A 13,732-nucleotide genomic window follows, 5' to 3' on the forward strand; every position below is an offset into this window, starting at 1 on the left:
AGAGCAGTGCTTATACCAAGCCAAGGACACCTCAGCTTTTTGCTCTGTCCTGCCAACAGGCAGGCTGGGGGTGCAGTAAGAGCTGGGAGGGGACAGACCCAGGACAGGTGACCCAAACTAGCCAAAGGGGTATTCCATACCATCTGACGTCATGCTAAACAATATATAGGGGTGGCTAGCCGGGGGAGGGCGCCGGACTGCTCGGGGTTAAGCTGGGCATCGGTCAGCGGGTGGTGAGCAATTGCATTGTGCATCACTTGTTTGTACATATTATTATTACTTTCCTATTATCACCATTGTAACATTATTATTATTATTATTATTTTGTTATTATTATTTTCCTGTCTTATTAAACTGTCTTTATCTCAACTCACGGGCTTCACTTTCCATTTCTCTCCCCCGTCCCAGAGAGGGAGGGGGGAGGGTGAGCGAACGGCTGCGTGGTGTTTAGCTGCCGGCCGGGTTAAACCACGACAATAGATTATTAAACTTCAAATACAAAGACAATCAGTTATGTCACTACAAGCTCTACCAAAACAATTGTGTTGTGTAAATCCCACATGAAGGCATAGCTTGAATGCCACTGGACTGTAGAAGGATCACTAAGACTATATTCAAACAGCAATAGCACATAAATATTTTTGCTTGAATATGGATTTGTCAGAAGAGAATTCTTTTTTTTCTTTTTTTTCCACTCCTCCAGGGAGACCTTAGAGGCTTTCCAGTACCTAGAAGGGGCCTACAAGAAAGCTGGGAAGGGACTCCTTGTCAGGGGGTGTAGTGATAGGGCAAAGGGTAACAGCTTTAAACTAAAAGAGATTTGGATTAGATAAAAGGAAGAAATTCTTTATCCAGAGGGTAAACCTTCTAAAATGTGTAATTTTTTTACCCAGAGGGTGGTGAGGCACTGGCACAGGTTGCCCGGAGAAGCTGTGGAAGCCCCATCCGTGGAAGTGCTCAAGGCCAGGCTGGATGGGGCTTTGGGCAGCCTGGTGTGGTGGGAGGTATCCCTGCCCATGGCAGGGGGGTGAAACTGGATGGTCTTTAAGGTCCCTTCCAAACCAATCCTGTGATTATATGAGTGTGTCATTCTAAAGAGAGTTTGTAGGTCTAGTTGTCAGAATATTTTTTATTGGTCACATTTAACTGAGTAATCATTTGAAAAAGATAAAACGTGGAAGACTGATTCTCAATCAGAAGTATAGAATACTTGTATGTAGAGCAGTCTACTAACAATTAAATGAATGTATAAGCATTTCTATTACAATTAATTTCTGTGACAGTTTTTTTTGCCATTGAAACTAAATTTGATTCCCTTTTCCTTTTCCCCCCATAGATGCAATAATTTCAGAGCGACTAGAGACAGTCCAGAAAGAGAACTGTGTACTCAGTGGTCTTTTTCCTTCTAGAAGGCAGGTTAAAATGTCCAAGGTGAAATATCCAAGTACTAAGACTTATATATGTGAAATGGATTTAGGTGTATCCTTTCTTTTCCATTCTCCTCAAGAAACTGGCTGCTCTTGGCTTGGACTGGCGCACGCTTCGTTGGGTTAGAAACTGGCTGGATAGCCGGGCCCAAAGAGTCGTGGTGAATGGAGCCAAGTCCAGTTGGAGGCCAGTCACTAGTGGCGTCCCCCAGGGCTCGGTGCTGGGGCCGGTCCTCTTTAATATCTTCATCGATGATCTGGACGAGGGCATCGAGTGCACCCTCAGTAAGTTTGCAGATGACACCAAGTTAGGTGCGTGTGTCGATCTGCTTGAGGGTAGGAAAGCTCTGCAGGAGGATCTGGATAGGCTGCACCGATGGGCTGAGGTCAACTGCATGAAGTTCAACTGCATGAAGTTCAACAAGGCCAAGTGCCGGGTCCTGCACCTGGGGCGCAATAACCCCAAGCAGAGCTACAGACTGGGAGAGGAATGGTTGGAAAGCTGCCAGGCAGAGAAGGACCTGGGAGTGATGGTGGACAGTCGGCTGAATATGAGCCAGCAGTGTGCTCAGGTGGCCAAGAAGGCCAACGGCATCCTGGCTTGTATCAGGAACAGCGTGACCAGCAGGGCTAGGGAGGTGATCGTCCCCCTGTACTCAGCTCTGGTGAGGCCGCACCTCGAGTACTGTGTTCAGTTTTGGGCCCCTCGCTACAAGAAGGACATCGAGGTGCTTGAGCGGGTGCAGAGAAGGGCGACGAAGCTGGTGAGGGGCCTGGAGAACAAGTCCTACGAGGAGCGGCTGAGGGAGCTGGGCTTGTTCAGCCTGGAGAAGAGGAGGCTCAGGGGCGACCTTATCGCTCTTTTTAGGTACCTCAAGGGAGGCTGTAGCGAGGTGGGGGTTGGCCTGTTCTCCCACGTGCCTGGTGACAGGACGAGGGGGAATGGGCTTAAGTTGAGCCAGGGGAGTTTTAGGCTAGATGTTAGGAAGAACTTCTTCACTGAAAGGGTTGTGAGGCACTGGAACAGGCTGCCCAGGGAAGTGGTGGAGTCACCATCCCTGGAAGTCTTCAAAAGACGTTTAGATGTAGAGCTTAGGGATATGGTTTAGTGGAGGGCTGTTAGCGTTAGGTTGAAGGTTGGACTCGATGACCTTGAGGTCTCTTCCAACCTAGAAATTCTGTGATTCTGTGAAGCAGTTTGGATTTTATCTTTTTCATCTCTGAAAACATGTTCAAGAAACATGCAGTTTCTTCAAGCTATTGATTCCATGGAGGAGTTTGCCTGGCTTTGAGATTAAAAAAAGTTTTCAGTTAGTAGTAGTATATTTTCTGTTTGAAGCTTTGACAGTATAAAATAAAGATACAACAATTTAGAATATTTACTGCTTTGTACTACTAAGTTTAAAAACAGTGGGATGGTGAACATAACAGAATTGGCCAATATCTATAAACCTCTCATGGGTTTGTATGAACTCCATGCCATATAATACTTCTGTAGCTCTGGAGAAGTAATTCTGCTCTTATTCTGTTCCCTGAGTATGGTAGCTTTGATTGCAGTAGATACTTGAAATAGCAATAATCATAGAAGGTTTACACATTTTAGAAGGTTTACACGTTTACTTTTTGTAAATGGTGTTATGGAGGTGTTTTGCCTATTACTGTCAACAGCTGCATTCTACATGAAGAAGCAATTAAAAAAAAGAAGTATTCAATTTTCTTCTGGAAATGCCAGAAAACTGAAATAATTTTAACAGAGTCATTTAAAGTCTGACTGCTCAAGTTACACTGACTTCTTTATTTAAAATTGCCCTCCTTTCTCTGATGCATGAACCTATGTCCTCTCTCCCCCACCCCAAGCGTGAGTAGTGTCAGCAATTTCAGTGCATGAAGATTTATTGCTAAAACTGTAGAAGACTGAAAATTACAGCAGTAAAAATCTTAATTTCAACTCTAACTGTACAGAAATATTTGGTTGGATTTGACTTTATGAATTATCACTTTTACATTTACAGTTTCTTTGTAGCGAATGGCAGTGGCAATTGTAAAACAATACTTTTTGTACGTTAAAATTATTTCCTTTTGTCTTTGAAGGTTACAGAAAGCAGATCAGACCTTGAAGATTTACACCTTTATGCAACACCTCGGGAGCAACGGTTTCGTAGGTTTGCCAGTTTAGAATTTGAAGGACAGCTGTATATGACTCCCTATGACTTCATTCAGGCTGTCACAAACGATGAACCCAAATGTAAGCGGGATTTTTATGCTGATAAAATTACTTGAGAAATGATGGTGGTTTATGTTATTTTTCCTTTTAGTTTTGGTTACTACTTTCGTTTCTGATTGGAAGGTTCAGCATCGTTTCACCACAGAATTTTATTTTTAATGGTATCCAAATGCATGCAGACAGCGTCCTGATTTCTACTAGATTGTAAACATCTGTATACATTTTTTTTGATTCCTGCAGAAAACATTAGATAAACATTCTTACCCTACAGGTCACACACAGCTTAATGGGCATGAAAGATAAATTCACGTTTACCTTTTGCATTGACACAGTTACAGTTCTGGTTTCTTTCCAAGCAGACCAGTACTGCTGGAAGACTCTTACCTCCTTCTCTGTGTACTTTCTGTGTAAATAGTCAGGCAAGAATCCAGTATTCTAAATAATTTAGGATAGCATTGGTTTGCAATCTCTGCAATCTTAAGTTGTCATCTGGTATCATTTTTGTTGGGGAGAGGGGTTGATTTTTGTTGTTTGGTTCGTTTTGCTCTACAGAGATTCTATAAGCATGTCATGGTTTTCTAAATAACATACTTTGAGCAGGAATTTCAGTCCTTCGGGGAATCTACTTTCTACACTTTCTAGCACTGCGTGTTAATTAAATTGATGAAAAATAAAGTAACAACTTAATTTCACTTTTTCTATTTTTTTTTGCTTTAATTATCAAAGAGTGACCAAACAGTAAGTGAATGTTACAATCCATTGCCGCTCCAATATGACTTCCTGGCCCTCACGTTTGCAGGGCATTGGTAGCAGCACACAACTGAGAAATGAGAGTATCTCTGCTCAGATGTAACATGTATAATATCTTACCATAGACTTCAGGAAGAAAGATCTATACCACAGAGCTAACACAGAGAGAGTCAAAAGCAGGTGAAACAGTCGAGGACTGCTTAAAGCTCTCTGCAGATTTTTCCCCATTGTTATGTTAACTGTAATGAAACCAAGAGGAAGGAATCCAGCAATGGCACATCCATGATCAAAACTGTAATCTCATAACAGTGAAGACAGAAGTAGTGAAAACTTGCAAAACTTTGAAGCACTTAGCAGGAAGCAAATCTTCATTCCCTTTTTTGCTCTCCATTTGAAACAGAGAAAACAGATTCCTTATCGCAAAAAAAAAAAAAAATATATATATATATAATTACACATCAGCACGTTGGATCTACTTTCTTTACCCAGATCTCCAGGTCCTTTTTTTTTTTTTTTTTTTTTGGTCACTCGGGGAGTGGGTTTCAATAGCTTTTCCCAGGGCAGTGCATCCCATAGCATAGCCATGTATGTCTATGGAGTATTTGTGTCATTTGCGGGGCATCAGTTAAATAATACACTTTGTTTTAAATTCATTTTACAATGTTTTGACTAGTCTGCCTACACTGCATATGTGGTACACCTGTAAGACTTTTCCATGTTAATTAAATTTAGGTTTCTTCCTCCCTCACTGCAAGCATTCAGATGTTTAAAAAATAAAAGTGTTAAGCTTACAAGGATATTCTGTTCATCTCACGTCAAAAGAGAAGAGATCAGGAACTCAAACAATGAAGAACCCTTCTGGGTTGAGTGTAAAAAAAAATCTTGCTTGTGTCAAAATCCTTCCCATGTATCCAGTTGATCTCAGAGACTAAAGGCAAAACTAACCTTCATGCCTTTAAGTTTTATACGCTAGTTTTATAGATTACATGACTAAGATAATTATTTTAAGGGATGGTGTAGGAGGCTGCAACTAAGTAGAAGTGGATGACTTCATTATGGTGGAAGTCATCTAGGATATTTAGGCAGAACGAGGCTGACTTCTTGGACAGAAGGCTGACAAATAGGAAGTAGTAAATGAAGTAAATGATATGTACTTACTACCATTTCCAGCCTCTGATCTCTGAATGTTTAGTTTCAAACTTTATACTGCTTTGTCAGTTTGCACATCTTAATTATCTGTCTCCTTATGCTCTCCTAAAGGAAGTAAATAAAGTATTTTTCTGAATAATATAATAATACCTGCTAGAAGTATTTTGTAATTTTGGATCATTTTAGTTTTGTTTGAAACTATAAATAGCAGGGTCCGTGCAGGCCAACATACCACAGTGTCTATATTTTGCATAAAAGAACATATGCTTAATTTTTTTTTTTTATGGATGAAGACTAGAAAGGTCTTGAATATTGTTAGAAAGCAAAACCGCCCTTTGAAGAGTAATAATAGTAGCTCTTTGTGTCTGCTTTATGGAAAAGCTAATGATACTAGACCTGAATGAGATTTTTTGATGGAGTGAATGCGTCTATTGTGATTGATTTACTTTGGAAATCTTGTAAACCCTACAAAAGTCAAGAGGGTGTTCACTTCCTTTTTTTGATTAAACACTAACTAATATGGTAAGAGTATATTTTTCTTTTATAAAATGTAACTTTTGACTCCAGGCAGCTGGAGTCAAATATGAAATAAATGGTATAATTAACTTTCTACTGCTGCCTTTAAGGTGAAGGCTTTCATTTGGGAAAATATATCTTAATAGTCATGCTTGATACATTTTTACCATCTGCATATGTGTTTATATGTTCAGAAAGTCAATGAAAAGAAGAGGAAATACTTTGTTTTGCTAAAAAGCTCTTGATAACTATAAAAACTTCAGCTTAATACTGAGCTGTAAGAAGTATGTATATAGACAGAAAACTTAACTTGTCTAGAAGCATAAATCTATATATAACATGAGAAATTATCTGGCTGGAAAGCTAGATATAATTATTTCCCATTTTTTGTGGTAGGCATAAACATACAGCAATTTATGTGGTAAAGGTGGTTGTTTTGTTTTAGTATTTTGAGACAAAGCTTTAATTGACATTAAATAATTAAGCTGAAAAGTACATGAAAAAATTGGATCATGTTATGATGTTGCATGATATAATCCCACCATGTTTGCAGTGGGATTTGCAGACACGTTTAGTGCTATTGCTGAGGTGTAGAACTAAAATTTCAGTCAGTGTCACACCACAAACCAGTAAGAGACCATAGTAGCTTTTGTGTCCTGGTTTTTATTTAATGAAGCATGGACACCACCATGAGAAGGGGTTTTCTAGTACCAGAGGGTGTTTTGCTTTATAAAAATTAGTCTTTACTAACCAAGAAGATAAGTATTTGACCACATAATCGATTTCTTGTACCTTTGTAAATTCTGATATTTGTAGCACTTTATCTTAATACTGAATGTGTGCAAAGGTTTGTCTTGAGAGGTTGGTGATGAACATCAAGTTCTGAATTCTTAGGTGGTTGTAGACAACCGTTGTCAAATGCCAGTATCATCTGCTTCTGGATTCTTTCACTTTAAGGCTTCAGGAAGAAAGCATCTGTTCAGTCTTATTCATTATGAGTTTTCAGGTTTAATGAGCAATTTCAGTTCTGAACTCTTCAGCTTTGTTAAAATTACTTACAAAAAATTAGCTCAACAGAGGCTCTAAAAGGGAGCATGAATCTGATCACAGAATCACCTAGGTTGGAAGAGACCTCCAAGATCACCTAGTCCAACCTCTGACCTAACACTAACAAGTCCTCCACTAAACCCTATCCCTAAGCTCTACATCTAAATGTCTTTTAAAGACCTCCAGGGATGGTGACTCAACCACTTCCCTGGGCAGCCCATTCCAATGCCTATCAAGCCTTTCAGTAAAGAAGTTCTTCCTAAGTAAAGAAGAACCTTGGAATGGCTAAAAGGAGTCCTAGCTTCTGATGTTGTTTCAAGGACTTTTTTTTTTTTTTCTATTTCTATGTATTTGCTTTAAAATATGTGGCTAGTGAACTGAAGCAGGGGCCAGAATCTAGGAATCTAAGTTAGGAGTCTAGGTATGTATTAAACTACTTTTTTCTATTAATAAGATAAAGAGATTTTTTTTGAGCCAGGCTGAGGACTTATCTCATTAATAAAGTAGGGAAAATATTTCTTGTTTGGCTAGAAAATAGGGATTGTGGATGTAGTATAATTTTAATGACACCATATTAACATAACTAAATTTGGTACGTTCATAACTTTGTCTTTTGTTGCAGGTGCTAAAAAGTGGCGATCCCTGTCAAAGCAGGTGGGTAGTAGTTCCTACACTGGAATAACTCCTATAACCATACCTTTTGCTACAACTGCCTTTTTTCATGATGTAAACTTGGTGTTGCAGAAGAAAGGTTTTTCATCCTTATAAAAAAAAAAATGCACAAATTTTAATTTCTTCTTTTTTGTCACTTCAGACTGATTTGAATCCAGAATCTCAAACATACTTGAGCAGCTGTGCCTGTTACGTTTGGTTTAGTGACTTTCTCAAACCTCTGTCAGTTCCTTCCTCAGCCCATATCTGAGTTTTAGTGTCGGAGTGTAACAGCTGCATGAAATACTCATGCCACTCTAGCGTTTGCTGAAGTGCCTCTCACATTTTATTTTTTTTGTATTTGTACAACTGCAAGAAGGCTGTTTCAGTGTCCGTGTATTGAGAATAAAGTACATTTGTATTCATGGGTGAAGTTTGCTTTAGTTTAGGTTGAGTATTTTAAAAGAACAATTGCCTAGAGCTTGTATCAAAACCTCACTGAAATCCAGGGGGGACTCATCTTTGACTTCAATGAACATGTGCAACAGTGAGTAATTTCAGCAATGATATGTATGTTATATGTATCTCTCCAATTCTGCAAACACTTAGTATTCATGCAGATTTTTTCTTGGATGAGCAATTCTTGTATTAATCATGTATGCAAAATTTATGTATGTGTTTAAGTAATTACAAAGTCATTGTGATAAACTGAAGTTAAAGTAAGTGGTAGATTTGCATGGAGTTCCTTTCTCGTCTTTTATGTTGATTTCCTAGCATTTACTCATAATCAGAGAACATCTTCATTCAAATATCTAAATATATTCTTCAGTATTTTTCAAATCTTATTTTTTAGGAATTGAATCAGATCCTTATGGAGACGCCACCAGTTTGGAAAGGATCATCCAAACTTTTCCGTAATCTTAATGAGAAAGGTGAGGGATAAGAATTCATTTTCCTGAACCAAATAGTCATATGTATTAAGTTATTGTGACTGAAGTAAATTACTACTTAACTTAGTACTTAAATCTTTCAGAAAATGTAATCAAGTTTAAAAAAATAAATAAATAAAAATTGTTGCTTTCTACATTTTAAAGAATATAGAAGTTCCCTTTAGTCTCTACAGTGTTTTAATTCTGACATCTTCCAGCTAATATTCTTAAGTGAACGGGTAATCTAGTATATTTATATATTTATATTTACACATATGTTTATAATATACTAAATATATATGTATATACATATATATATATATATAAACATACGTGTATATATTTAGTATATTAAGTGGTAATTTTAGTATGTAAACTGACGTTTGACTGTTTCACATTCAGTTTCTTCCAATCATCTGTAGAACTGTTGTCAGTTCGGACAATAGAACTTATATGGAATGTTCTAAAAAAATACGCAAAATGTCTTTAAGACATCACTGAAGACAGTGATGGTCCCTGATATAATTGAATAAATGTTTTCTTCACAACAGAAAGAGTTTCAGAAATGCTGTCTATCCCTTTAAAACGAGCTGACCAAGCTCTTTTTGAACCTTTAGAACTTTATTAGTAAAGGAAGAGCCATGGTCCAGGTCTCCCCCCACCTTTTTTTTTTTCCTCTTTAATATTCTGTATCACTTGGGGGAAAAAAAAAAAAAAAAAAAAAAAAAAAAGAGAGAGAAAAAAAAGAAACTGTTAACTCATGTACCAAAATGAAAAAAATACTTATGGTAAATAACCCCCATATTCTTTTGTTTATTTTCAGAATAGTAAAGGACTGATGGAACTTTAAAATATTTCTAAAAAAAGCAGCCGCAAGCAATTGCTATAAAATAAAGACACTTTCTGGATCTTTAAATAATCATGCTAACAACAAAACTCAAAACAAATATGTGCACTTATTTGATGAGTCTAATTTAACTACAGCTTAAATTTATTAAACGAGTAAGTAAGCCACTATTTTTAGAGGAGTGTCACAAGCTTAAATCTCTAGTGTGTTCTAGAGATTCCAATCTCTTGAATCTTGAATTGTAAACTGCATTTAGATTTTTTTGCCCTGAGCTTGCAGTCAGTACTCCAGGGAGAAGCAGAAACTGGCACGTTTTTGCATTGTATTTCCTTGTTCTAGGCTGACAGTTGTATAGTCAGAACAGCTGACTATTCACCTTCATAATCTGTTAAATCAGTACCTTATCAGTTTAAAAAAAAAAAAAAAAAGTATCTAGATATTGCTTACTAAGTCTAATAATAATAAGGTGTCTCCAAAACAGGCGGTCTTGATTCAACAATATTTTACTCCAGTCTTCTGTTAGTGAAATTCTACAGAATCTGATAGAAGTAAGAGGATTCAAAACTGGTGTAATAAACTGGTAACGTTGGTAATAAACTTTAGCACTTATATAGCTTTTTGGCACGCTTTACAAAACAAGTGAATTCTGCTACCCCATTTTATAGATAATATTAGATGGAGGGAATGGGAATAGAATTCAAGTCTCCTTCATTCTCATTTATATGATATGAACACTTCAAGATTATTTTACTCATATTCTTTAAAACATGCACATTTTAGTATGAAGGAAGTACCAAAGGCCTATGTCAATATATTTTGCCATAGATTAATTTAAACTACACAGATTTACGCCAGCCATCCTCAGGTCTTAGTTTTTTGTGTTTTACCCTCAAGTGACCTCCACCTCTTCTTTCTGATCTTGGAATAAGCTTTTCTTTCAATTCAATTGAAATTACAGAGCCTCTCTCCCATAACGCTCAGAGCAGTCAACCAGAACTATCTGTCTACAGCTACAATATACCAGCACAAACAAAAGGAGAGAATGCTTTCAAGGCCTTTTATATTGCTGTCTTCATACCTGTGGTGGACTGTTTGACAATTGCACTTCCTTCCTCCATTCTACAACAAAGAAGGTGTCATCAAACAAACAAAAATTTATTTTTTACATTTATTGACGGGCTATTAAAGAATGTTTTACATTACTGAATGAGAACCTTTGAGGTATCTGATTTCTTGATAGCTGCTTGTCCAAACAGACTCAAGTAGGCATTTGTAAAAGAATTTCTGCAAGGTGCTGTATAAATTCAAGCCACACGTTGATTCACATCTTTGTGTTACTGGAGAATGCAGCTGAAGAAGTATCTAAGTTGATTTTTACGACTGTTCTTAAAAGCAGGGAATCTTCACTGCAAAGCTGGAAAAATGACAGTCTTCATGAATATTATTTCAGGACAGAACTAATATGGAACTTTTTGTGCTATAAGTATTAATAAAAAATGCTGAAGTTTCTTAGTTTGGCAGCACTGGAAGTGCTGATGTTAAATCTGTTCAATAATTGTGAAATCTGTATGGATAATATAGTGTTCAAGTTTGAATTATATAGGTGTTTCAGCGAAAAAAATCACATGACCGTTTACATAGTTCATCATATATTCAGTTGAGTTAGACTTTAGAAGATACTTAAACGTCCAAAGGTGTGACTGTTTTTTTAAAAAGCGCTTATGAACTTCACCTAGACAGAAATAAAGGAGACAGACAGTAACTTTTGAAAATCACAGCAGTTAGACATCTCTGCTATCAGGCATCTAAATACTTTTTTTGTTGTTTGTTAAGCTTTTGAAATAGTCTAATATTGTGGACTGGCTTAAGATTTTGGGTTTTATAAAACAGACAGAATCAATTGGTTAGAAATCAGTTTTGGTAGCTCAACCTTGAAGACAACTAGAGCTAAAGGCCTTTGGTAGAATTGCAGGTTACTGTTGCCAGTTCTTAGTGCATTGAGGGATGCTCTTCTTCATTTGCGCTGTATGCATTCTGTAAGGTTATCTTTTTACCCCAGAAATAGAGAAATGGAAGTACAGCTTATCAAACATACCATTTGGATATTGACTTCAACTCTAACTTAAATTTTGCCTTCTTTATTTCTGAAGAGGAAAGGTAATGCCATATCATGCTGTGATTACCTTTTGACATCTGACAAAAGATTAAAAGCTTGAAATGTATTCCTTACAGGTCTTTTGAATGTAGAAGATGACAGTACAGGTTCCCTTAATAGGCTTTGAAAATATTTAACAAAAAGCTACACATTCATTTAATAAGAGTTTTAATATAAAATTCAGGTGATTATTATGAAAGTGTGCATATAAAGACAATTTGAAAGCCCAAACTATGCTTTTGTAAGTAATACAAGGCCAAGTTTTCAATTAGCATATGACATGCACTTAGCATATGTTAAAGTCAAGAACTATTTTCAAACGTTATCTATCAGGAGGAAGCGCTATTAAAGTTCTCATAGTAAACGTTCTCCTGCTGTTAAAGACTGTTGTCATGTATTATTGGTGAGATTTTCAGAGAGCTAAATAGCTTCTAAAAATCTAACCAGCTTCTGTTTAATGAGCTATTCTCTACTGTTTATTTTATTTGCATTATTTATTTATTTATTTGCATTATCTATCTCCTAAAATAGTCAACAGAAAAAAAAAAAAACATAGATCCATATTTTAGTCAAATGAATCAATGACTAGCTTGAACACAGTCACATGCAAACAAATATGAATAGGCATATGTATGAAAATGTTCCTCCTTATGCATAGATTTAATGTTTTTGAGTTTAAGATTTGGATCCAAAGTAAAATTAATATGGCATCATTTTTTCTGTTGTTTTCAGGTGTGATATCTTACACAGAATATTTATTTCTCTTATGTATTTTAACAAGTAAGTATTTTGGGAAAAGAAAAAATCCTTCTTTACAAATTCTTAAGTTTCAAATATATTGCTATATATTGGGATTTTTTTTGTCCTCTCCTGCATATCCCAATATTGAAAAAAATGTATCAGGCATCTTTATATCCATTTGAACCTGCCTTGTCCTACAGAATCTTGTGTTATGCTTTAAGTGATTTATTCTCTAGAAACATCTTTCACTGGGTGTTGAAAACGCTGAGGCACTTCAGCTAAAGCCCAGTAAAGATCTTAAACTTGCTTTGTTCTTTGAAATTCCTATACAATTTCTAGTTGAATTTACTGAATGTACTGAATTCACTGGTCATAAAGGAGACTGAATATAGGGAGAAGAATATATATTATGTACATTGTTACTGTTTTGTTTTCCTTCTTAGTGCATAAAAGATAACATCAGTGGGATAGTGATATCAGTAACATGCTTTATTTTAGAAAATCTGTCAAACTGAAGTAAATGTTTATTTATATAAGAAAACGCTAACAAAATCAAATACTTATTCTTCTACCACCTGTGAAAACAAAGTAGAAGAACTTATAGCTCGAGTAAACTAAGCCTGATGCCAACTGATATTTTAAGAGCTGCTTTTTGGGAAGGATCAACGTGTTTTGTCTTTCCTTTGTATACAATTAAAGCATTTCTATTGGATTCATTAGATTTTTATTCAGATATTATTTGGATACTTCCTGTGAAACAGACAGAGTGGGAACTTTACCCCAAACCCGTACTTAAATGCTGCATCAGTGGATATCCTTCCATCATCTCTTTATCTGGACTAACCTCTGGCCATAATTCATATTGCAAGGCAGTGAATTATCACCATAATGTTGCCCAAAGACTTCACTTACAGTGCCTTCAAAGTCAATGTGTTTCCGAACTGATGTAAAATTCTAACCTGATCTCAAATTTCAATGACTGTAAGCATGTAAACAAGAAAATTTTTCCTCTTTCTATATGTCATTCATTTTGACCAGGAGTTGCATCCTGTACTTTTTTTTTTTTTTTTTTTGCAAAGCTTTTTAAAGTGTCTCGAGAATACTGTTTTCATAAACTTATTTTCTACAATTTTATTAAATAAAATGGACTCTAATATGAACTAACACTATTTTAACCGCTGAAGCAACCTCTACTGAAATGCATTTTTCTTGAGTATTTTGTGATTTATTTCTACTGTATATTTCCTTAATCATTTGTGAGCGTACCTTATGTTTTCATAATATGGACAATACTAT

The 13,732-nt window shown here is 36.2% G+C and overlaps 1 protein-coding gene across 1 annotated transcript in view; it reads left to right on the forward strand.

The window, feature by feature from the left end:
• The window catches only part of MICU3 (mitochondrial calcium uptake family member 3), a gene marked incomplete at its 5' end in the record, with an annotated part of 49,569 nt that overhangs the window by 8,509 nt on the left and 27,328 nt on the right, over positions 1 to 13,732 (forward strand). Inside the window, 4 exons of the mRNA XM_082759945.1 lie at positions 3,519 to 3,672; positions 7,736 to 7,767; positions 8,618 to 8,696; positions 12,428 to 12,475. Of these exons, the coding sequence (XP_082616071.1) occupies positions 3,519 to 3,672; positions 7,736 to 7,767; positions 8,618 to 8,696; positions 12,428 to 12,475 (313 nt within the window). The remainder of the gene's footprint in view (positions 1 to 3,518; positions 3,673 to 7,735; positions 7,768 to 8,617; positions 8,697 to 12,427; positions 12,476 to 13,732) is intronic.

The sequence above is a fragment of the Aythya marila genome (assembly GCF_965140915.1).
Source record: "Aythya marila genome assembly, chromosome: 4".
Classification (NCBI taxonomy): domain Eukaryota; kingdom Metazoa; phylum Chordata; class Aves; order Anseriformes; family Anatidae; genus Aythya; species Aythya marila.